Source organism: Dermacentor albipictus, chromosome 5 (genome assembly GCF_038994185.2).
Source record: "Dermacentor albipictus isolate Rhodes 1998 colony chromosome 5, USDA_Dalb.pri_finalv2, whole genome shotgun sequence".
NCBI classification, from domain to species: domain Eukaryota; kingdom Metazoa; phylum Arthropoda; class Arachnida; order Ixodida; family Ixodidae; genus Dermacentor; species Dermacentor albipictus.
This window is the reverse complement of record NC_091825.1, coordinates 12,515,902-12,539,230: the sequence shown is the minus strand read 5'-3', so window position 1 is coordinate 12,539,230 and position 23,329 is coordinate 12,515,902. Positions and strand designations below refer to the sequence as shown.

Genomic DNA, 23,329 nt, shown 5'->3' with positions numbered 1-23,329 from the left:
CATTTTCCTGCTCTACTTTGAAAGTCATCGAGTCTGGGAATGTAGAAGAAATGGGAGCAAAACAGTCATCAAAATTGTCTTCGTCACACTTCGTCGTCGTCAGAGGAAGGCGGGAGAGACAGTCCGCATCTGCGTGGCGACGCCCGGACTTGTAGGAAATAACGAAGTCGTACTCCTGCAGTCGAAGAGCCCAACGTGCCAGTCGTCCACTCGGGTCACGGAGATTCACCAACCAGCACAACGCGTGGTGGTCAGTAATGATAGTGAACGGGCGTCCGTAGATATAAGGTCGAAATTTGTGGGCAGCGAAAACAGCTGCCAAGCATTCTTGCTCGGTCACAGTGTAATTGCGTTCCGCCTTAGTCAAAGAGCGACTAGCATAAGCCACAACGTGTTCAGCTCCTTGATGACGTTGCACAAGTACGGCACCGATGCCGATGCCACTGGCATCAGCGTGCACTTCCGTAGGTGCGGATGCATCGAAGTGACGCAATATGGGCCCTGATGTTAGTAGAAATTTTAGCTGACGGAACGCGTCGTCGCAAGCCGATGTCCAGTTGAAAGGGACGGCTTTTTGGAGAAGACATGTTAGGGGGTACACCACGTCGGCGAATCTTGGGACGAAGCGCCGAAAATACGAGCACAGGCCCAAGAAACTCCTCAACTCCCGCACTGACTTCGGTGCTTCGAAGGAGCTGACTGCCTCAATCTTCCGTGGATCTGGCCTCACACCGTTTTTGTCGACCAGATGCCCAAGCACTAACGTCTCGGTTTCTCCAAAACGACATTTCTTGGCATTTAGGATCAAGCCGGCTTGTTTGACACAATCCAGCACAAGATTGAGACGGCTGTTATGTTCACTCAATGTGCTGCCAAAAATCACCACATCATCGAGGTAGCACAAACAAATTTCCCATTTAAGTCCTCGGAGGATAGTATCCATGAATCGTTCGAATGTTGCTGGCGCGTTACAAAGGCCGAACGGCATAACGTTAAATTCATAAAGACCGTCTGGTGTCACGAAGGCCGTTTTCTCCTTATCGTCTGGGTGCATGGGTACCTGCCAATACCCTGATCGCAAATCCAGTGATGAAAAGTAGGCAGCGGAATGTAGACAGTCGATGACATCATCAATTCTAGGAAGCGGATACACATCCTTTTTGGTGACCGCATTCAGTTTCCGGTAATCAACGCAAAACCGCCACGATCCATCCTTCTTCTTTACTAAGATTACTGGTGCTGCCCACGGACTAGAAGACTCTTGGACAACCCTTTTCCGCAGCATGTCTTTCACCTGTTCAGCAATAACTGTCCTCTCTGCTGAAGAAACGCGGTAAGGCTTTTGCCGAATGGGGTGCGCAGATCCGGTGTCAATTCTGTGGCGAGCACGGGAACGAGGGAGTGAAGCCTGCTTGTCGCCTTGTGCGAAATCGAATACAGAAAGATGTGCCCACAAAACTTGTGCGAGAGCGCGGCGCTCATGTGAGGGCAGTGCCTTGTTGATCATTCGTAGGATCTGCTCTTCAGAAATGCTTCTTTGGGGATCGCTAGCATGAGACTGCTCCTCCTCGCTTAGCACTGTAATGGAGCTGTAAGTAATCTCGTCAAATTCAGCAAGCTTCATATCACGCGGGAGAACGGCAGGGACGCAAGAACAATTGAAAGCCCACAAATTGGAGGCGCCATTCACTACTCTCACGACAGAGCGTGGTACAAGTACATCTTTCTTTGCGCAGCTCGACGTAAGTGGCTGGACTTGCGCGTCAAACGATGAAAGGTCGGCAGCAGCGAAATTGACAGGGATACGTGACAGCGACCAAGGCGGTAGCAGCAAATCGTTCGAAACAACACAATAGTTTTTCACTGGTAAGGATGTGTCGGCAAGGGTGGCGAGAAGCGCGCTATTCAAAGTAATTTCGCCTGTGCCACAGTTAACGGATGCACCACAATCCTGAAGAAAGTCAATCCCGAGAATCACATCGTGAGTGCATCGCGGCAGTACGAGAAATTCTGTTTGAAGATCTTCTCCTCCGAATAAAACACTTGCAACACAAATACCAAGGGGAACTAGGCACTCTCCGCTGACACCACGAAACGTCACACCATCATTCCACGGGAACATAACTTTCCTACCCAGCCTCTCTTTGAAAGTCACACTCATGACGGAAACGGTAGCACCAGTGTCCACTAATGCCGTTGCAGGTATACTATCAATTAACACACGCACTTTGTTCTTCACCATCATAATAGGCAGAGGAGTATTTCGCAGATACACAGACTGTCCGGCGACCTTACCTCCATCGGCCGCGCCGGCTAGTTTCCCGACGGTGGTGGAGACGTAGCACGTCGCCGTGGTGACGGTGAACGGCGTTGGCGACTGGTTGGGGGCGTCAGGCTGCGGTCAGAAGCTGGCGAGCCACTCCTTCTACTATACTGACGGAAGGTATTCCGAGGTGGCGCGCCTGTGGTGTTTGCAGGGTCTATCGGCCAACGGTCGTCGTAACTATCACGTTCAAAATTATGCCGAGTTGGTGGTGGGCCATATGTTGTTGGCTGTCGGCGCCGGCGACAAAAACGAGCAATGTGTCCTGAGGCGCCACAGCTGTAACATACAGGAGATGCGCGACCGACGTTGTATGCCTCGGAGTCAACCCTGGGACGCTGCGAATAATAAACGCGGTCTTCCGAATTGCGATTCGTGGTGGTAGCTCGACGAGTTCGTTGATCGTGCGTCATGTCGTCGGGAAAGGTACGTCGGTGCTGTCGCAGCTGATCAACTCGACAGTCTGCAACGCCTGGCGTGGCAGACAATGCTGACACAGCAGATGCATGTTCTTGAGGTTGGTTGGAAGTGCAACCAAGCTGTTCGACATCCGCCCCTTTGGTGTGTCTTTCAAGTTCTTCACGGACAATTTGCCTTATAGTTGCCGCAAGGTCAAATTGAAAGCTGTAGTTGTTTTCGTCAACGCTTGCCACCGTGGTGACATTGGCTAGCCTGCCAAACTTTGGCGTGATACGGCGCAGCTTCAAGGCCTCAAATGTGCGGCAATGCTTGATGAGGTCGGCGACCGAGGCGAGACTCTCCTTGCCGATTAAATAATTGTACACATCCTCGGCTATGCCTTTGAGAAGGTGTCCAACCTTGTCCTCTTCGGACATTCGAGGATTGACAGTCTTGCAAAGCTTCAGGATCGCCTCTATGTACGTAGTACAGGTCTCACCTGGGACTTGAGCGCGCTGAAGCAATGTCTGCTCCGCCCGCTTCCGTTTCGTGGTGGAATCGCCAAAGCACTCTGTGAGGTGAGTAACGAAGCTGTCCCACGTTGTGAACGTATCTTCATGGTTCTCGAACCACACTAGCGCCGTGTCTGTGAGGAACAGAACCACATTGTCGAGCTGAGTCGTGGAGTTCCAGCCGTTGTACTTGCTCACACGCTTGTAGTGGGTGAGCCATTCCTCCACGTCCTCGCCGAATCTTCCAGAGAAAGGGCGGGGCTCCATCTGATGCATCCAGGAGGCGTTTGTTCGCACTGGAGCAGCCAGAGAAGGCTGTTCGTCGCTGCTGTGGGACATCGGGATCTCAAGTGGTGTTGGAGGCAGTCGAGCGAGGCGTCGGCTCCGGCGTGGCACTTGCTGCAGCAGCTCCGTCGTCTTGGTCGAAGTACCCCGCACCTCCACCACAAAACTGTTACGGTTAATGTTAAACCGGCTTTATTCAAGGGACGAGATGGATGGTAAAGTCAAGATGGCGTCCTGAGGCTGCACCAGCTCACTTCTTCTTCCTCTTCTCCTCGCCCGGCTCATGCCGTAGCAATATATATACTTTTTTTTGCCAATGAAATATATTCATCTCGTGCACGATCTCCGGTGGTGCTGCGTCGAACAAACATGCAACCCATTCCTCGTGAACAATCTCGCTGCACACGAAATGTGGAGCACCGGTAATCAGCAAATTAGACTTTTTTTTTTCGATAACAAAAGTTTCACACTAGGGCACACATGCTGGGGCATGTGGTAGGGGCATACTAGCCTGTTAACTGGTACACTGTAAATGCTTAATTATATTCCTGAATAAACCAAGCTGTCTGTTTTTCTCCGCACAAACGTTTCGCTCGCCTGTTTGTGGCAACATTAATACACCTGTAATTTTTTTGTATTTATATGAAGCTATATGTATTAAGCTTGAAGTGCTGCCAGCAGATTACTATGAGGCTTAGGAGCCAATTCTGAATGCAAATATGTAAATAGTAATGCACTGAGCAAAGTTTTTTTTTTTTCTCATTTTTCTCAAAACATGGTTTTTGGTCACTTTGCTTGTTTGCTGTATCAATATCTTTGGATCTAATACAGCTAGAGCTATTATTTCTTTTGCAGCACAAAGTTAAATGTATTAAGAATGCAATGCTGAGAGCATTTTTTTCTATTTTCAGCAACATTTTTTTTATTTACATTTACATTTGCTCTTATTATTGATACTGTGAACACAGAACTTCAGTGGGCTGTAAGATGACAAATTGTTCAATTTCGAATCTGTTTGCAGCATTGCTATCCTTATGCACTCTAGTATCCAAGTATGTGTTGTTTGCAACTTTCCCTCTAGCAGGTAAATTTTAATTGTCCCAACAAACAATAGAAGGTAATTATTAATTATCTCAGCAACTACTATGTCTATGCAAAATGCAATTAGATATTCAAAATAAACACGAAACATTGAATAAGCATATGCAGTTTTCTCAGATTTGATAAAGAAATAACAACGTTATCTCAACAGCCCATGTCCCCCCTTAAAGAAAACATCACTTTCAGTCCAAGACGCCTCTTGAAATTGATACTCATCACAGATATTGTCGCGCCTGTATCCACAAGTGCCATGGTAGGTACGTCATCATTAAGTACGTGAACTTTGTTCTTGAGCATAAGCACTGACAGGGGTATATCTGTCGATAGCGCATGGTATTTTGCGGCCTTACCCCCACTGGCCGCACCGACTAGTTTTCTGGCGCGTCGCCACGGCGATGGGTATCGTGGATCATGGGGAGCTTGTGGCGGCATTAAGCTGCGATCAGAGGCTGGCGATGGGTAGCGTAAACCGGGAGGTGTGCGTGCTGGCATTGGCGTAGAGAATGGCCAGTCGAAAGGCTGGAAAGACGTGCAAGGGCTCTCGCTGGTATGAATGGCAGTAGTGGCAAATGCGCGAGATGTGACCCGGGACGCCACAGCTGTAGCACACTGGAAGGGCTCAAGATACCTGCGGCAGCTCGGAGTGACCAGGCCTCTCAGAAGGAATTAAATGGTAGTATCGCTCTTCATGGGGATGGTTGCCAACCGACATTCGTTGAAAGAAACATGATGAGCGAAAACGGCGTTCGTAATTGAAGGGTGGTCGATATGAGTACCCAGATCACACTGTTCCTTGGTATCCATCGACGACATCTGCTGCATTAACTGACGGCTGCTATGGAGCCGGAGCGGTCGGCGTTCGCATGCGTTCTGTTTCTGTTGCATAGCTGTCCTGAAAGCCACCGGGGCAATGAGAGATTAGCTGACATCAAAGCAATTTTTCCCTTACAATCTGCTGTATTGTCGGCGAGAGGTCAGTAGGCGACATTGTATCGACACTGGCCACTGTTGGGACGCTCGACAGATGTCCAAATGTAGGAGCTATCCATCGCATCTTCAGCGTTTCAAATGTGTGACAGTTCTATGTACAACCCCTACTTATACACAATGCTTATCTATTCCCTTCCTTCTGGTGCTTTGCTTTTTGCAACCACCCCTTCCCACACTTCACTCAACTAGTAATCGCCCCTCTCACATGTTGCTTTCCACCTGTCACCTTTGGAAGAGAAGGAAGCCATGCCAAAAACACAAGCTGCCACCTTGATGAAAACAAGTTGCAATAAAACGTAATAATTTGGGTTAGCTGGTTCACTCTGAAATTATAAGCCAAGCAGCATGCACAAAACATAGACACAGTAGAAACAACACACACTGAATAATGGAAGTTTTTTTTTTTTATGCTACTCTGCGTATATATTTTTTAAGTTGCAGAAGCTTATCATGAGTGCCGCTAGACAGTGCAACATGTATTGAAAGTCATTTCCTGCAGTTTAGGTCTGGCGCAACATGAATGCCTTGGTGAAAGGCATGCCCTCGCCACAAAAAAACACATCCATGAGGTCCATTCCTTCCTCTTGTACAAGTTGTGCCAAATACATTTATTTTTTTCAAATCAAACTAGTGCTTACCAAAAGAAAAGCCTTGCTGTCAGGCTTGACCTTGTGCTTCTCCATGTACTTCACCAGGGAGCAGCTGGCATAACTGCAACACCAGCACAGTATATCTTATACAACCATAAGGGGAACCACAGAAAATCTTGGCTGTGCTGAAACACATATGAGGGGAAAAAACCTTAGGAAGGCTCAGGCAAAGGATAGAGACAGAACGCACACAGCACTGAGTCCAACATTGAATGAAAGAAACAATTAACAATAAAGAAATCCATGCTTCTGTGTGACCTGATACAGTGACCAAATCTCAATGGGAAAGATGCATTATATAACGTCATGAACGTTGACATCAGATCACAGGAACACCCTTGAGGTGCTGTGAGGACATTTGCAAATATTACTCCAAGTGTATCCTACATAAAAATTGTAACGAAGAAAGCCGTTTTGAAAGTGCCGACAGTGGGCGGCATCATGAGCCAACGTCAACAAAATGCAGCATCACAGGGGCCAGAATAAAGTTAACCATCTCTTGACCTATTATCTACTATTTATTTGCCACGAAACCATGTGTTTGTCAAATGAATAAGTAATGAATAAGTAATGTCAATGAACAGAAATGCTTTTGAAAAAAAAAACGGCGAAAAAGGATGTTGCGATGTTCTGCACAATCAGCAGCACGCGCCTCTTTACTTTTTTTTAAGGTATCTCACTTAACAAAGATGCAGATCGGAATATTTTAATTCAGTTAATAAGGCAAGGTACTCCCATGAGTGCAAAATAACTACTTTTATCCATGTCACGAATTCAGCAGTGTTGCAGGCAATGCCACAGTTTGACGTACATCTTGACGTGGTCAAAACTTTTCGTTTTCCCAGATACTATTTGTAAGCATGGACCTGAAAGAAGAAAGCCTGGTGACAACACTATGATGAATATTTTTGCAACAATTCAAACAATGACGTTTCCGGGACAAATGTCTCAAAGGTTGAGTGCACTTGACATGTCGGATTTGCCTGGAGTTTCCAAGGTGCACAATTATTTTAGTAATGGTTTCATACGGGATGCTGCTATAAGCATCGCAGTGCAGAGTGTTAATTTCTCATGCTTCAGGAACAGATGGAAAGCGTGTGATCAAAAGTGTTATTGAAAAAGAATGCAGTAAAGTGAGGTGAATTTAGAGCTTTCTGCCCCACTGACACTGAACGCAGCTATCAACCTCAAGGAGCATCAGTGCACATGAAAGTCATCATCCGGCAGAATAACTGCTTCAAGGTAGAGTTGATAAACTCCACTTCGTGTCACTCTATGGGAGGGAACAATGTGTGTAAAGAGCCAACTCAACGTGGATCTCTCAGGGCTGCACACCAGCTAGTGACAATACCCGAGGCACAGAGAAGCTCCTCCAGAAAAATACTTTGGAGAAACTGGCATCACACGCAGCCTGATCATTTCCAGCTGCATACCCAGGCGCTGCTGAAATCCGGGATTCACAGCAAAGTGCTGGATTAGCTGCACAGGGATATAGCATTTTCCTGAGCTAATTCATTACCTCTAAATCACTGGTTCTCCCACTTTTACACAAGGTAGAGCATATAGTTGAAACCTGCAATAATAACATCGGCAGGCAGGCAACTTGGTTCATTGTAATTGGAAACATTGGTTGCGCTTTCTAGACAATCACATGCAAGATTTGCACACAGACATTTGCGCCTGTCCTGTCTTCTTACATGTGATTGTCTAGAAAGCGCAACCAATGTTTCCAATTACATCCACTTTTGTGGTAATTCCGTTTTGCGAAATGGGACCGCACAGACAAAGAATGCGTAACAAAGAAAACTTTACTGTCAAGATTCCATTAGCACACTTTGGTAAGCCTTGCTTGAGACTACAGTCAATGACTGAATTTTCGGATATGCCTGATATTTCGGATGTCTTCGCGGCACTGCCACGAGCCCCATAGAATCAATGTATAAGGACATCTGAAGTTTCGGACGCTCGAACCCCCCGCCGTCCAATTTTCCGGACTCTTTGACGCGACGGAAGGTCCTTTGGCTCCTCGCACAGCGCCCTTGCGAAGGAAATCGACTTGCAGCCGAAGCATATCACCGCTTTGAACTAGCCAAATCTAGCCGTCACACACCGATTTGGTCTGGCCACGCTGGCTATCTTCATCGCCGCAATTACCACACTTCTGCCTCCGGCGGAGTTTCCGGAGCGGCGCTATTATGGCACTATTTCGTTTGTTTGCGCAGGCCACGTTTTGGCTAGCGTGGTGTGTGGCCCCTTCCACAAATCTAAATCCTGCAACACCGAATCCGCATGCGATGACTGTTCAAGTGGTGCCAAAACCAACATTCTTGGAGCAGGGAATGCATATTCTTGATTGATCAATCAGTCACGGCCGGGGGCATGGTAGACCCTGTGGGAGCGCAAATGTCATATGAAAGTCTATGTCGGTGGGACATGGATTTATTTATTTTTGCTGCACTTTCCTCACTGACCCGCACATTAAGCATTGCGCTAGGTAGGCAAAAACTGTTCTCACATGTTGGTAAAGACATGCAGCCATGTCATTTAAAATGAGCGATCAACAAACAAAATGGCAGCCATAACGTGTTTCCGCCACACATGATCACTTTCGGTGCTTCAGTGTTTTTGTTAACAAAAATGGCAGTTGGTCTCGCAAGGGCGTTGTGATGCCATTTTACACAATTTATGTTGGGAGAAAATTCATAGTGCCAAAAGCAAATCAAAATGAATATCAGATAGTTTTCAAACAGTTTTCAAATAATGAACAGCCATTATCATAACTAATATAAAATGATGTTCACATCCTAGTATTCCTTATGTTAAAAAGTTTCTGTCATTACATAGTATGTTATGAAGTGTTGTTTATTAAAAGCACAAATGGAGGATTACGCGCAAAGAAGTCGTTTCTTCAAATACACACAACTCTTCACAGAGTGCAAATGATTGCTGTAGTGCCTGTAAAGTATGGCCACCTAAGCAACACCAGCCTGCTCCAGGAGACAAGTTTTTACACAAGTTTATGTACAAGTACGCAAGTTTATGTCTGTACTTGCCCACGGGGTTGGAAATTTACCACACTTTTGCTAAAACTTTGTCTTTAATTGGGAACAGTTGAGATTTTGAAATATTGAAAAACTATTAGAAAATATTCCATTTACAAATAGTGACTATTCGATCCGAAGATTGAATCAAATAGGACACCATTCCATTCGTTATTGAAAAGTTTCAAACATTTGCACACCCCTACCTACGGGCATTCGATAGGGATACAAAAGTATTTTGTTGTGACAATGAAATACTTTTGTTATCATGGGATTCGACTGTAAATGAAACAGGAATGTGTCAAAAATTACTTGTGCCTCACGCCTAGCAAAGCACACTTGTGAATAGTTAGTTCGTTGTGTGGAATACTTCTTTCTGACTTCAAGTGTAATGTCCACATACTACGTGGATATCACAGAAATACGATGCAACGAGATGGTCAAACAGGTTAGTTGGTTGATGTTCATAATGAGCAGATATTGAAGCACACTAGCACGCACACAAGAAATAAAAGGAAAAAAGCACTATCCTTTCTGCTTCTTTATTCTTTTTTTTTGTATGCATGTTGTTGTGCTTCAAGATTTGTACATTACTAACTTCGCAGCAAACAAGGAAAATTATAAATGTTAGTTTCTACCATTTGAACAAGATCATGCTGAAATGTGGAGAGCTCGAAATGACAGCCATATATCTTTTTATATTGTCACATTGTAGTGACGATGAAGAACACAGTAGCAAAAACTGTTAATAACGAAACCAACTTTGTTGGGCTAATTTGTGTCCACAATACAACTAATACTCAAGCACAACGATAGCAGGGAGTATAGGTGGTGATCATCAAAGCCTGATCTGCGACTTAAGCATGTCGCCTTTTATACATGACATATCATAGATTACAGCATAATCACTGGTACCCGTGTGCCTTCCAGAAAGTACTTCGCAATTCATGTCACACATAGAATCTGATTACACAAGTTCGGTAATGACAACGAATAGAAACAGCGACAACATTCGCAAATATTCAGATACAGAAAGATGCGCTTTAATCTGAGTGATAACTTTTACATTTGTTAGCTGGCGAAACGCCATCACCAATAAAAGACAAACAAATATGTGTGCCAACATACAGCAGATTTAATATGTAGTAACTGAAGGGGATATTTCATATTAAAACAAAAATTGCCATGCCCCTGTGCCATTATCATACAAACTCAAGCAAAATATTATCGAAGCTCTTGAAGTTTCCTATAAAGCTGATTTCAGTGCCTGCATGAAATTTTTGTTTTCTTGAACCACAGCTGACTGCAAAATGTTGTTGGTACAGGACACAAACTCCTTCATAAGCAGTATTTTGTTTAGAGCACAGACCCCATACGCAGCCACAGTTATGTGGGAAGTGTACTCAAACAGCATCCATGCCAGCAGATGCGTACAACTCAAAATCACCCCATGTACATCTAAGCAACGTGCAATGTTGATATGACGAAAATCACTGAGTGACCCCACACAACATATTTTTCTTCTCAGAGGACAAGGTTGCATGGAGACAGCACAAGATGAATGCCAAAGGATGACGGACACGTTTCTTGCTCTGAAGAAGCTCATTTAAGAAGCTGCACTAAATCTTGCAAATTTTCTTAAAGGTGCCCAGGCTGTTTCTTAGCTCGACTAATCACTTGGTCATTTGTGTCTATTTCTGTCACATTGCATATTTCTGAATACTGGGTCAGTATTTTCGAGGGATAACCTTTTGGGCATAATACCACCCCTTTCACAAGATTTCCAGGGAAAGCTGAGCTAGTTGGTAAGGATTCATTATGCAAAATAGAAGTGAGGCGTGCAGACAAGACACAAAAGTAGAGAAGTAGACAACACGAATGCCAACTATCAACTGAAGGGAGCACTGAGGCGAAAAAAGAAAAAAGACACAAAACTCATCTGCGCATGCTCAGGAATGGTAACACCACGTGTCATTCGGGTACACGTGCCGGTCTACGTGAGAGATAACTGTTAAGGCACTTAATCTCTTCCTTATGTAATGTAATCGAAGGCTGACTCACGCACGCACTTCCACCATTATAGATATGCCATGCCTCTACCATAAGACGCATATCTTCATTCTTGTGCCTGTACAATATCGCGCATTCATCGAACTCTGGCGTGCAGTTACAATCTCGGCAATGTAGCGAAACATTAGAAGGCGATCCACTGGTTAACGACCTTTTATGTTCCATTAGCCTCTGATTGATACACCGTCCCGTTTGCCCTACGTAGAACTGGCCACAGCTAAGGGGAATTTTATGAACCACACCCATACGACAGTGAGTAAAACTGTTGTTCTTATTCTGCTTCACTGGACAAATATCTGTTCGTTTTTTGCCTTTTACCCGCTCCTTTTATTCTGTACGGCAGTACATATCTTGCCTAGCTTATTGGGAGCAGTGAAAGCAACATTAACATCATATCTACTAGAAACTTTTTTAAGCCTGTGCGACACTGAATGAATGTACGGAATAGCCACTACTCTTTTTTTGCTATTACTGCTTTCTGTAATCACGTCCGTCCCTCTCGAAATCGACTTCTTTAGGCGCTCAGCCACAGTGGCCCCCGCTACACTAGGATAACCTGCTTCTAATAGGCGCCGGACCTGCGCATTAAAACTGGCGCTCATTTTGTGCATGCAACATCTTGTGAGGGAAGACTTAGGCACGACATGGCAATTCCGTTTTTTACTAATTTAGAATGCTTGGATTGAAAGTTTAGCAACAGTTTCGAAGATCTTGGGGAGTACTGCCAACAAACATGATTTTGTTCGAAGATCAAGGAAATGTCAAGAAACAGAATTACGCGTCGCTGAGGAAATTCCTTGGTAAACTTTAATCCTCCCCCACAAAGTTCTAATTGCTCACACACTAAGGTAGCAGCGGAATCGAATTCTTCCCTATTGCAGAAAATCAGGTAATCATCAACGTAACGAAATATCTTGATAACGCTATCACCTGAGGCTTTTGTTGTCAACCAGTTGTCAACCTTACTCAGGTAAATGTTGCTAAGAATAGGGGCAACTTTTGAGCCAATACAAATGCCTAATTTCTGCAGAAAAACGCCATCTCTCCACCCAATCAGCGTTGACTTCAAGTACATAGAAAGAATTTCTAGAAAAGCTCCCATGGAAACACAGCATCTGTCAATAAAAGCCGACTCTTGCACTTGTTCTTTAATGCACTCATTTACGGAATTTAGCAACCCGTCATGCAGCAAGGAATAATACAGGTCTTCGATATCTATACTAAAAGCTGTACAGTCACCAGGATTTTCCTCTCTCAAATACTGAACTAGTGCCTGAGAATTAAGTAGGCAAAAGGGGTCTGAAAAAAATTGTGAAGCTAGGCAGGTCTGTAGGTAACTAGCGACACAGACCTGCCACGTCCCTTTCTCTAACACTATAGCACGAAAAGGAATTTCTTGTTTATCGGTCTTGGCCGAGAAAAACAGTTCTAAGGTGAAGGATTTAGCTTTCTTGACATTACAGACAAGCCTATCAAGATTATGTCTAGACAAGAGGTCAATTGCACGTTGCTTAACTACCGAAGGCTTGAGTTTTACTGGCTGCAAATTATTTTCTATTTTCTGCAAATTATTTCAATTTGCGGTGATAGCGTTATCAAGATATTTCGTTACGTTGATGATTACCTGATTTTCTGCAATAGGGAAGAATTCGATTCCGCTGCTACCTTAGTGAGTGAGCAATTTGATCTTTGTGGGGGAGGATTAAAGTTTACCAAGGAATTCCCTCAGCGACGCATAATTCAGTTTCTTGACATTTCCTTGATCTTCGAACAATATCATGTTTGTTGGCAGTACTCCCCAAGATCTTCGAAGTCGTTGCTAAACTTTCAATCCAAGCATTCTAAATTAGTAAAAAACGGAATTGCCATGTCGTGCCTTAAGTCTTCCCTCACAAGATCTTGCATGCACAAAATGAGCGCCACTGTTAATGCGCAGGTCCGGCGCCTATTAGAAGCAGGTTATCCTAGTGAAGCGGTGGCCACTGTGGCTGAGCGCCTAAAGAAGTCGGTTTCGAGAGGGACGTACGTGATTACAGAAAGCAGTAATAGCAAAAAAAGAGTAGTGGCTATTCCGTATATTGATTCAGTGACGCACAGGCTTAAAAAAGTTGCTAGAAGATATGATGTTAATGTTGCTTTCACTGCTCCCAATAAGCTAGGCAAGATATGCGCTGCCATACAGAATAAAAGGGAGCGGGTAAAAGGCAAAAAACGAACAGATATTTGTCCACTGAAGCACAATAAGAACAAGTTTTACTCACTGTCGTATGGGTGTGGTTTATAAAATTCCCCTTAGCTGTGGCCAGTTCTACGTAGGGCAAATGGGACGGTGTATCAATCAGAGGCTAATGGAACATAAAAAGTCGTTAACCGGTGGATCGCCTTCTAATGTTTCGCTACATTGCCAAGATTGTAACTGCACACCAGAGTTGGATGAATGCGCGATATTGTACAGGCATAAGAATGCCGTCATATTCTACCTTGCGGGAGTGGCTCACCTGTGGTTTAAAAATCACGAAGCAGACTTTCAGTCCTGGTGCGCGTTCAAGACCAGTTTCACTGCAGTTTTCGGCCGCCCTGCCATCTACAAGTTGCGCGCTGAGCAGCGGTTACGAGAGCGAGCGCAACAACTTGGTGAAACATTCACCTGTTATATTGAAGAGGTTCTCGACCTATGCAAACGTGTGGATCAGTCTATGCCGGAAACTGACAAATTGAAGCACATTTTGAAGGGCATCGCCGATTATATTTTCTAAATGTTGATCACCAAGAGCCCGCGCACCGTAGCAGAGCTCATAAACTTGTGCCAAAACTACGACGAGTTGAGGAGGCAGCGCGAGTTGACTAGGCGCCTCTCAGTGGCTGACGAGGCCCTCTCTTCCTTGACGGCCTTTTCTGATCGTTCCTCCTCGCTCACACAAATCCAAGCTTTCGTGCGGGAGGAAGTTGCACGTCAGCTTTCTCTGCTATGCTTCGCTGAGCTACAGCAACCGCTGCCGCAACAGCCTCCTACACAGCTCGCTCCTACGCTCCGGCGGGTTATTGAAGACCAAGTTGCTGGGGCTCTACCAATGCAGCACCAGCAGTACCCTGCCGCTGCGACGCTTACATACGCATCCGTCGCCGAGCAGCCCCCTCGTCAACCACTCGTTGCGCTACATCCTCGGCCGTCACCACCCGTTCATAGTCTCATTCATCGACCTGCTTCTGCCTTTACTAATCCTTGGCGCACGCAAGACAACAGGCCCATATGTTATGCCTGCGGTATTACCGGCCACGTTGCACAACTCTGCCGCCGCCGCATGCTGCACTCTGATGAGTTTGTGCAGTCGCCTCCCTACGCCAACGTGCAGCCTTTCCACGACACTTATTTTAATCGGCGCTCAGACAGGCCACCAGCCGAGCGCCCGGTCCTTACACGTCGTTCACCTTCCCCGCGTCGCCACTCGTTGTCCCCCATGCGTCGGTGCCCTTTACCCACGCAAGAGGAAAACTAAGCGCCACAGTTCAGGAGGCAAGAACTGCGTCGCCATCGATCTGTACAAGTCCTCCATTGTCGCCTTCGAATATTGTCGATCTTACTGTTGACGGCGTCCCTACCATTGCGCTAATTGATACTGGAGCAGCCGTGTCTGTCCTAAACGAATGCCTCTCTCGTGCTTTACGAAAAGTTACGACGCCACTTTCTGGGTTTTCTCTTCGCACAGCAAGCGCCCAGCCAGTTCAGCCTTCAGCAGCATGCACAGCTAGAGTTGTTATTCAGGGCGTTCTCTATATGGTGGAGTTTGTGGTTCTCCAGTCCTGTTCTCACGACGTAATACTTGGGTGGGACTTTCTTTCGCGAAATAACGCCGTCATCAATTGTGCACGTGCTGAAGTCGAACTATCGCCTCTGTGTGACGTGCCCCTCATCGGCGCCACTTTTCTTCCCGCTAAGCTAGTTCTTCGAGAAGACATCGCCATACCGCCGTACTCGTCTGCCGTTGTTCCCGTCCTCTGTGGCGCTGTCTCGGAAGGCGCTGTCCTCTTCACTCCCTCAGAACTCTTCACGACCCGCAAAGACGTTCCCCTGCCTTTCGCCGCGCTTGACATTTCAGACGGTTCAAGCACCATCGTTGTCTGCAATCCGCTTCCTACAGCCCTGATGGCTCTTCGCGGTGAAGCACTTGGTCATGTTCAGCCTATTGATGACATGTTTATAACCAACGTGCCGGATGCTTCGTATGCAGAGCTCACCGACTTCTGTGCACTTTCCACTTCTGCTCCGCCATTACCTGACTTATTCACACCTTTCATTGCCGATGACCTTACTTCCGAGCAGCGCTCCCAGCTTCTGCACCTGCTTGCTCAGTTCCGCTCAGCCTATTCTGGGTCGCTCGTCAACCGTCAGCCACCACATCGACACCGGCTCCAACACGCCATTGCGGCAGCGCCCGTACCGCGTATCCGCCAAGGAGTGTCAGGTGATTAGTGAGCACGTGGACGACATGCTTCAGCATGTCGTCCACGTGCCCACATCGGGCAAGGAGCCACTTGCCCGATGGTCGCAAGTGGCTCCTTGTTATCCCTAGAACATTGCGTTCCGACATGTGTGCGTCTTTCCATACTGACCCACAATGTGTACACGCAGACGTTTTGAAGACGTATGAGCGCCTGCGGCAACGTTACTACTGTTTACTTTTGTCCAAAAGTTTGTCCGCTCGTGCCCGCATCATTCGACCTTCCAATAGCCCGTGGGCATCACCGGTGGTTCTCATCACAAAAAAAGATGGTTCCATACGGTTCTGCGTCTATTATCGCCGTCTCAATAAGATAACGCACAAAGACGTCTACCCTTACCGTGCATTGATGACGCTCTGGACAGCTTGCAAGGCGCTAAATTTTTCTCTTCGTTGGATTTACGCTCGGGCTACTGGCAGGTATGTCAGCAGTTGATCGCCCTAAAACTGCATTCATTACGCCAGATGGTTTATACGAATTTAATGTGATGCCATTTAGTCTATGCAATGCGCCTACTACCTTTGAACGAATGATGGACAATATCTTGCGGGGCATAAAATGGAGCACGTGTTTGTGCTATCTCGACGACATCGTTGTGTTCGCCCCTGATTTCAGCACGCATCTTCTTCGCCTTAGGCATGAGTTGACGTCCTTGACCAACGCAGGCCTGCAACTGAACCTGAAAAAGTGCCAGTTCGCCGTGCGCAAGCTCATGATTCTAGGTCATGTTGTATCACAAGACAGCATTTGCCCCGAGCCATCAAAACTTCGCGCCGTGACAGAATTTCTCAACCTAAGACACTCAAAGAGCTCCGCACCTTCATCGGCCTCTGTTCTTACTTCCGACGCTTTGTTCGCAATTTTGCCTCGATAATATCATCTCTAACACAACTCTTAAGTGGTGCCAACGACCTATCCTCCTGGTCTCCTGAATGCGACACCGCGTTCGTGACCTTACGCCGTCTCCTGACATCTCCGCCTATACTGCGACACTGCGACCCCACCGCCCCAATTGAAGTGCATACCGATGCCAGTGGCATTGGCCTTGGCGCTGTCCTTGTGCAGCGCAAATCTGGCTACTCCGAGTACGTCGTTGCTTACGCCAGTCGTGCGCTGACCAAAGCGGAACGCAATTACAGCGCCACAGAAAAAGAACGCCTGGCCATCGTTTGGGCACTTGGGAAGTTTCGCCCCTATTTATACAGTAGGCCTTTCAATGTAGTTACTGACCATCATGCCCTTTGTTGGTTATCCTCTTTAAAAGACCCGTCTGGACGCCTTGTCCGCTGGGCTCTGTGCATTCAAGAATACGACATACACGTCATATACCGCTCAGGTTGCAAGCACAATGACGCTGACGCTCTGTCCCGCTCTTCGCTGCCAGCCGACACGGCCTCCCTCTCCACCATTAAGGCGGTATCCTCGGTCGCCATCGACACCTTCGCATCAGAGCAGCACAAGGATCCTTGGGTGGCCTCTCTGCTGGATCTCCTTTCTGGCTCGCCTGCATCTCCCATCTCCCGCTCCCTGCGTCGCCAGGCTGTCCATTTTGCTGTCCGGGATAAACTCTTGTATCAACGGAACTAACAGCCCGATGGTCGCAAGTGGCTCCTTGTTATCCCTAGAACATTGCGTTCCGACATGTGTGTGTCTTTCCATACTGACCCACAATGTGCACACGCAGACGTTTTGAAGACGTATGAGCGCCTGCGGCAACGTTACTACTGGTGAGGAATGTTTACTTTTGTCCAAAAGTTTGTCCGCTCGTGCCCGCAATGCCAACGCCACAAATCTCCGCCTCATCCGGCCCACGGATTATTACAGCCGCTTCTGTGCCCTGCTCGTGCCTTCGACCGTGTGGGAATTGACCTGTACGGGCCGCTACTACCACTAACACCCGCTGGAAAACAATGCATTATTGTCGCAGTTGATCACCTTACACGCTATGCCGAAACCGCTGCTCTACCTGCAGCGACCGCCAGTGACGTTGCAACCTTTCTGCTCCATCGTTTCATTCTTCGTCATGGTCCACCTCAAGAGCTGCTGAGTGATAGAGGCCGTGTGTTTCTGTTGCAGGTGGTTGAAGCTCTGCTTCCTCAATGCTGCATAGTTCACCGGACCACCACGGCGTACCATCCTCAAACTAACGGACTTACAGAGCGTTTCAATCGCCCCCTTGGTGATATGCTCGCCATGTAGGTTTCATCGGAGCATACAAACTGGGACATCATCCTCCCATTTGTCACGTACGCATATAATACAGCAACACAAAGTACCACAGGATTTTCTCCATACTTTCTTCTCTACAGTCGCGATCCTTCCCATACCATCGATACGATTTTGCCTTATACACCAGACGCGTCATAATGTGCTCCCGTTTCAGCGTCGCCCGATACGCCGAAGAATGCCGTCAATTAGCCCGAAAGTTCACCTCCCCTGACCAACAACGACAAAAAGGCAATTGTGATGGCGACGCTACAAATTTGAACTTCGCTCCCGGCACCCTTGTCTTGTTGTCCGTGCCTTCTACCACGCCTGGACTTTCAACAAAACTTCTCTCGCAGTATGATGGACCATACCACATCGTCAAACAGACCTCTCCGGTCAACTATGTCATAGAGCCGCTTACATCGACATCCGACAAGCGCCGCCGTGGATGGGATGTTGTTCACGTGCGCCGCCTGAAACAATTCTATGACCCGCTTGTCTCCACGTCATAAGTCGCCAGGATGGCTCCGCTTTTGAACCGGGGGTAATTGTAATGAAGAAGAAGAGCACAGGAACAAGGCCAGCCAGATCGTCTCTTCCATGCCTGCTGTGCAACCAGTGGGCCAGCCAGATCGCCAGTGCTTGGCACGAGTGTGAGCCATTCGGGCAAACAGCTGTTCCTGCCCTGCATCACCTGCCTCCTCGGTTACGAAGAGACGTTACCCTTGAAACCGTTCAGTACACCCATTACAATATATATGTATACTTGGCGTACACATGTGTGCAAACAGACAAAAATTCTATGATGGCAGACACCATCAACAGCTTCCCTATGTGACCTTACTATCTATCTCCGTGCAATCCCGTGATTAGATAAGGCTCTTTCAAGGTAGGATCACTGACAACATTAAAAAAATTTCAATACAGTAAGGACATTTTATGCAAGGCAATAACTAAATAACAGTGATAATACGGTGACATCACACATCCAATCAGGTGCCCTGTGCTTCCACTCTGCTCTACATTACTCCAGTTTTTGTTCTGTCCAGATTATTGTGCAAAAGCAACATTCATCCAACAATCCAAAGTGCCCAAAGTATACAAACAAAGCTATGCTTAAAGAAAAATTTTAATTGAACAGATAAGCCAACAGGCACCATCAACCACAGCCCTGGTGCAATACAAAAATTATGGGAAAAAGTGATGTGTGATGCTTAATGGCATAAGGGCCAGGAGCGCCATGACATATGGTAATGAATTGTCTATTTATTATGCACGAAATGATTAAATGAGTTGCGAATGGCAGATGCAACATGGCTGTACAAAAGTCTAAAAACAAGCTGCTGTAAATCGTACAAAATATTTGAGTATTGAAATAATGAGAATGACTAATGATGTGAGCTATGAACAGAAAGGTTCTGTCACAAAGAAATGTCACAAAATATTATAAAACATATGCAATAGCATTAGTGCCTCAATAGGGTCCTTGAAGCAAAGGGCTGAGAGGCACATGCTGTGAAAACTTTTTGTACTGCAGCTGCAGCCTGCAATGCGAGGCTGCGCTACAGATAGCCTGAGTAGATACTTTGTACAGTGTTTACGTCTGCCGAAGACTTTAAGACTGTTCCAAAATCGAAAAGCGGCTCATGGCTCATGAAAAATGCTGGGTGAAGAGGGATGCGCACACAATATGAGGGGTAAAAATACTTTTTACGCTGCGCTTCTGTTTTAGGGCACTGGACAAGAAGATGGAGGACTGTGAGAATGTCACCACATCTACCACACGTTGGAGGATCACTTCCAGTATGGAGGTAAGAGTGTGTTCCATAGGCAGGTGCTATCTTTAGCCTGCACTTCCTTGTGACATTTAGTTTTCTTGGATATCCATTTCCCTATTCTTGTTGTGATCATATGCAGCTTATTTGACACTTCAGTATCCCACTGCCTTTGCCAAGATTTCCACAACTCAGGGCACAAGAAAGGCTTTAGGTCTGTGGGAGGGATAGCTATGTTTGTGTCTGTATATGCAAGAACTACTGACGTGGCACTTTCATCTGCAGCTACATTGCCTTTTATGTCTCTATGGCCAAGTACCCAACCGACTTGGTTTTTCATGTAGGCTGAGCGTAACAGGCTGAACAGTTGGTCATAAACTGAATTCCTGTGTTTTCATAGACTCATCAGAGCTCTAACGATGCTCATTGAGTCTGCGAACACAATTGCTCTCGTAACATTAATTTGCTTAATGTGTTTATGCCAAGAGGATTGCGTATGCTTCCACTGTAAAAATATTTGCATGCAGATTCAGTGCACCACACAATGAAAAAGATGGTCCTAGAGCTCTGTAAGCAAAACCAGTAAGAGATTTGGAAGCATCTGTATAAAATTTTGCACATGACTTCCTTGTCTGCAGTTTGAGGAAGTGCAAATGAACATGAGTCTCGGGTGCTCGTTTTGACACAGTCAAACCCACTTATAAGGATACCAGTTTTAACAATATGTCGGTTTTAACAATGAGAAGCTGCACCATCAACTTTTGTATGTTTTCCATAATGAAAACACCCACTTAAGATCCCCTGTTGCTGCATTATCGGCTATAACGAAGTCTGACTGCTGGGTGCCCGAGCCAAAAGGTAGCGAAATGCAAAATCCTTGAAAAGAAGAAAGAAAACGAGAAATTCAAGCTGCTGCACAACTGCCTGCTGCTCCAACAGCTGCGGCACGCTCATTTTCAAGCCTTCTCTGCGCACCTCTTTTCCATTACCCTTCCACCCCTTCGTTCACGAATGGGCTGCGCCCATAGCCCTAAGCCGCGCCACCCTCCGAAACACGAATGAACCGCGCAAACTGCACTGCTCGCATGTTGCTCATTGGCTCCTCATTCAGTGCAGTTTTGCAAACAGCTTAATCCCTCGCGTACGTCATTGTTGGCTGCATTGAAATTGTTCCTGGCCACGGGCAACTCAGCCTCGTTTGACACGTCACCGAAACGGAAGATGGTTGATCTTCCCACTGATCGTCGGCAATGCACGACGTTACCAGTGAAAAGAAAGCGCACTGCTATAGATTTGAAACTAAGTGCTTCTAACCGATGAGACAATCGTCGCGAATGTGCCTGCATTGGATAGCGATGGCGATAACGGCAGCAATGACGTGGTAGGGCAGGCTGCCTCAGTGTTGTCTGCACAGGAGGCCCGGAAAATAATTCAGTCCCTCCGGGGCTTCATTTTCGCACAGAACTTTCCGCTGCACTAGATGGTGCACCTGGATGCCTTGGAGAAGGATGTTGGCAGGCTTAGCGTAAAGCATGCAACGCTGATGGACATAGGGTTTTCTTGTGCAAGCCAGCGAGAAGGTACGAGGCGAGATGCTTGTGGCAATCTCGCCTCAGCATTTCTTCTTGATTTCTCAAGCTGACAGGCTCCTGCAGCAACCTTCTTGCATTTTTTAAAAGGCCCCTTTTGGGGCCACCAAAGCAATGCCTCGGCGGTGCTCGCATATCGCTTGCCACCCGTGACCCCTCTTTGCAGTTGTTATAGCAGCGCCATTCTTTAACGCCGACAGCCGCGGCTTGTTACACGCGATCGGAGGGCCTAGGAAGCAGTTAGAGTGATCGCAATCAGGAGCCGGGTGGAGGAAGGTGGTGGGGGTGGGGCCCTTGCCTCCCCACCATTACAGTTTTCTCGCATCAGCTCTGCCATTGCCTTATTTTGATTTTTTCATGCAACCCGGTTATAACAATAGAATATTTGTGGCACCTGAATATTGTTATAAGTGGGTTCTACTGTATTTCTATGAACGAGATGCCACATTGGATAGTCTGCCACTCCCAAGGCAGTGTAAATTGAGTAGGAGCCATTAGGACATTCTCTATAAGAGGTATGCCTGTTTCTTCTGACAGTGCTTACAACCAGAGGGACAAAGGAGGCGCAGTGGCTGGGAGGTTACGGAAAAGCCTGGCCGTGGACAAGTCACGAACAATCGAATGACATGGATGATTTACATATAATTGTATCTTCAAGGCATAATAAAAGCTTCAGTATGTCCTTTGGAAGTATAGAGACCATTCGTTAGATTCAACGTCCAGGCTTTGTACAAGACTGGTCCTGAAGGCGCCTGTAGCGAGGCAGATACACAAGTGGTAGATCAGATCTAGCATATTCAAAGCACTAGGCACAGCAAAATTACAGACTATGGCTCCGTAGTCAAGGCGTGATCATATTAGATTTTTATACAAGCTTATGAGGCATCTCCTATCACTTTCCCAGGATGTGCGTGACAAGAGCTTCACCAGATTAATAGTCTCGAGGCACTTCACTTTAAAGTACTTCAGACGGAAAATCAGATTTAGTTTACTGTCTAAGATAATATTTAAGAACTTATGTTTGGAGCTCACAGATAGTCATCCTCCATGGAGATCAATCGCAGGGTCCGGGAGTACATACCTCTCTTGCTTGAGAAGAGGGCACACATACCTTTTAGAGGGTTTAGTTCAAAATCGTTGTCCCCAGCCTACTCAGACAACTTATGTAAGCCAAGCTGTACTTGTCGCTCGCAAATACGAAGATTACATTATTTGTAACCTATCTGGATGTCATCCACATATACAGAAAAGACATTGTACTTGGTATGATAGTATAGAGCAAGTCCATTTTGACAATAAAGTACAGCTCAGCACACCACCTTGTGGTACAACAGCCACCTGCGTAAATGGACGAGACGGGACGTTACGCACTCTAACATAGAATGTGCAATAAGAGAGATAACTCTGAATCCTGTTCAGCAAGTTGCCTAGAACTCCCATTCCAGCCAGATCATGGGGAACTCCGAAACACCAAGTTGTGTCATATGCCTTTTCCATATATAAAGATACCAATAAGAAAAAATGTTTATGCACAGAGGCATCACAGATATTAGTCTCGATGCAGACAAGGTGATCTGCTGTGGATCTACTTTCTCTGAAGGTAGATGCACTCTTACACGCACCATAAGGAGTCTGTTATATTGTTCATTTCAGGAAAATGAAAAAGCCCCCACTTAATCATTTTCCCGAAGAGTTTGCATGGACAACTTGTCAGAGCTATAAGTCTGTAACTACTGGCCGAGGATGGGTCCTCGCCTTCTTTGAAAAAAGGAATTCTGATTAGTTCGTTCCAGGCGGACAGAACATAGCCGGCAGAGTACATGGAGTCAAATAGTGATAGTTGTGTTTTGTGGGTTTCAGGGTGTAAGAGTTTGATCATTTCACAC

At 46.3% G+C, this 23,329-nt stretch overlaps 2 protein-coding genes across 7 annotated transcripts in view; one reads left to right on the top strand and one right to left on the bottom strand.

The window, feature by feature from the left end:
• The window catches only part of Cdk8 (cyclin-dependent kinase 8), a 349,166-nt gene that overhangs the window by 152,417 nt on the left and 173,420 nt on the right, over window positions 1-23,329 (bottom strand). For all 6 annotated transcript variants that reach the window (XM_065451716.1, XM_065451720.1, XM_065451722.1 and 3 more), the window contains exon 10: window positions 6,249-6,321. In XM_065451716.1, coding sequence (XP_065307788.1) covers window positions 6,249-6,321 — 73 coding nt within the window. The remainder of the gene's footprint in view (window positions 1-6,248; window positions 6,322-23,329) is intronic.
• The window catches only part of LOC135918051 (uncharacterized), a 468,520-nt gene that overhangs the window by 285,332 nt on the left and 159,859 nt on the right, over window positions 1-23,329 (top strand). The gene's annotated exons all lie outside the window — the stretch shown is intronic.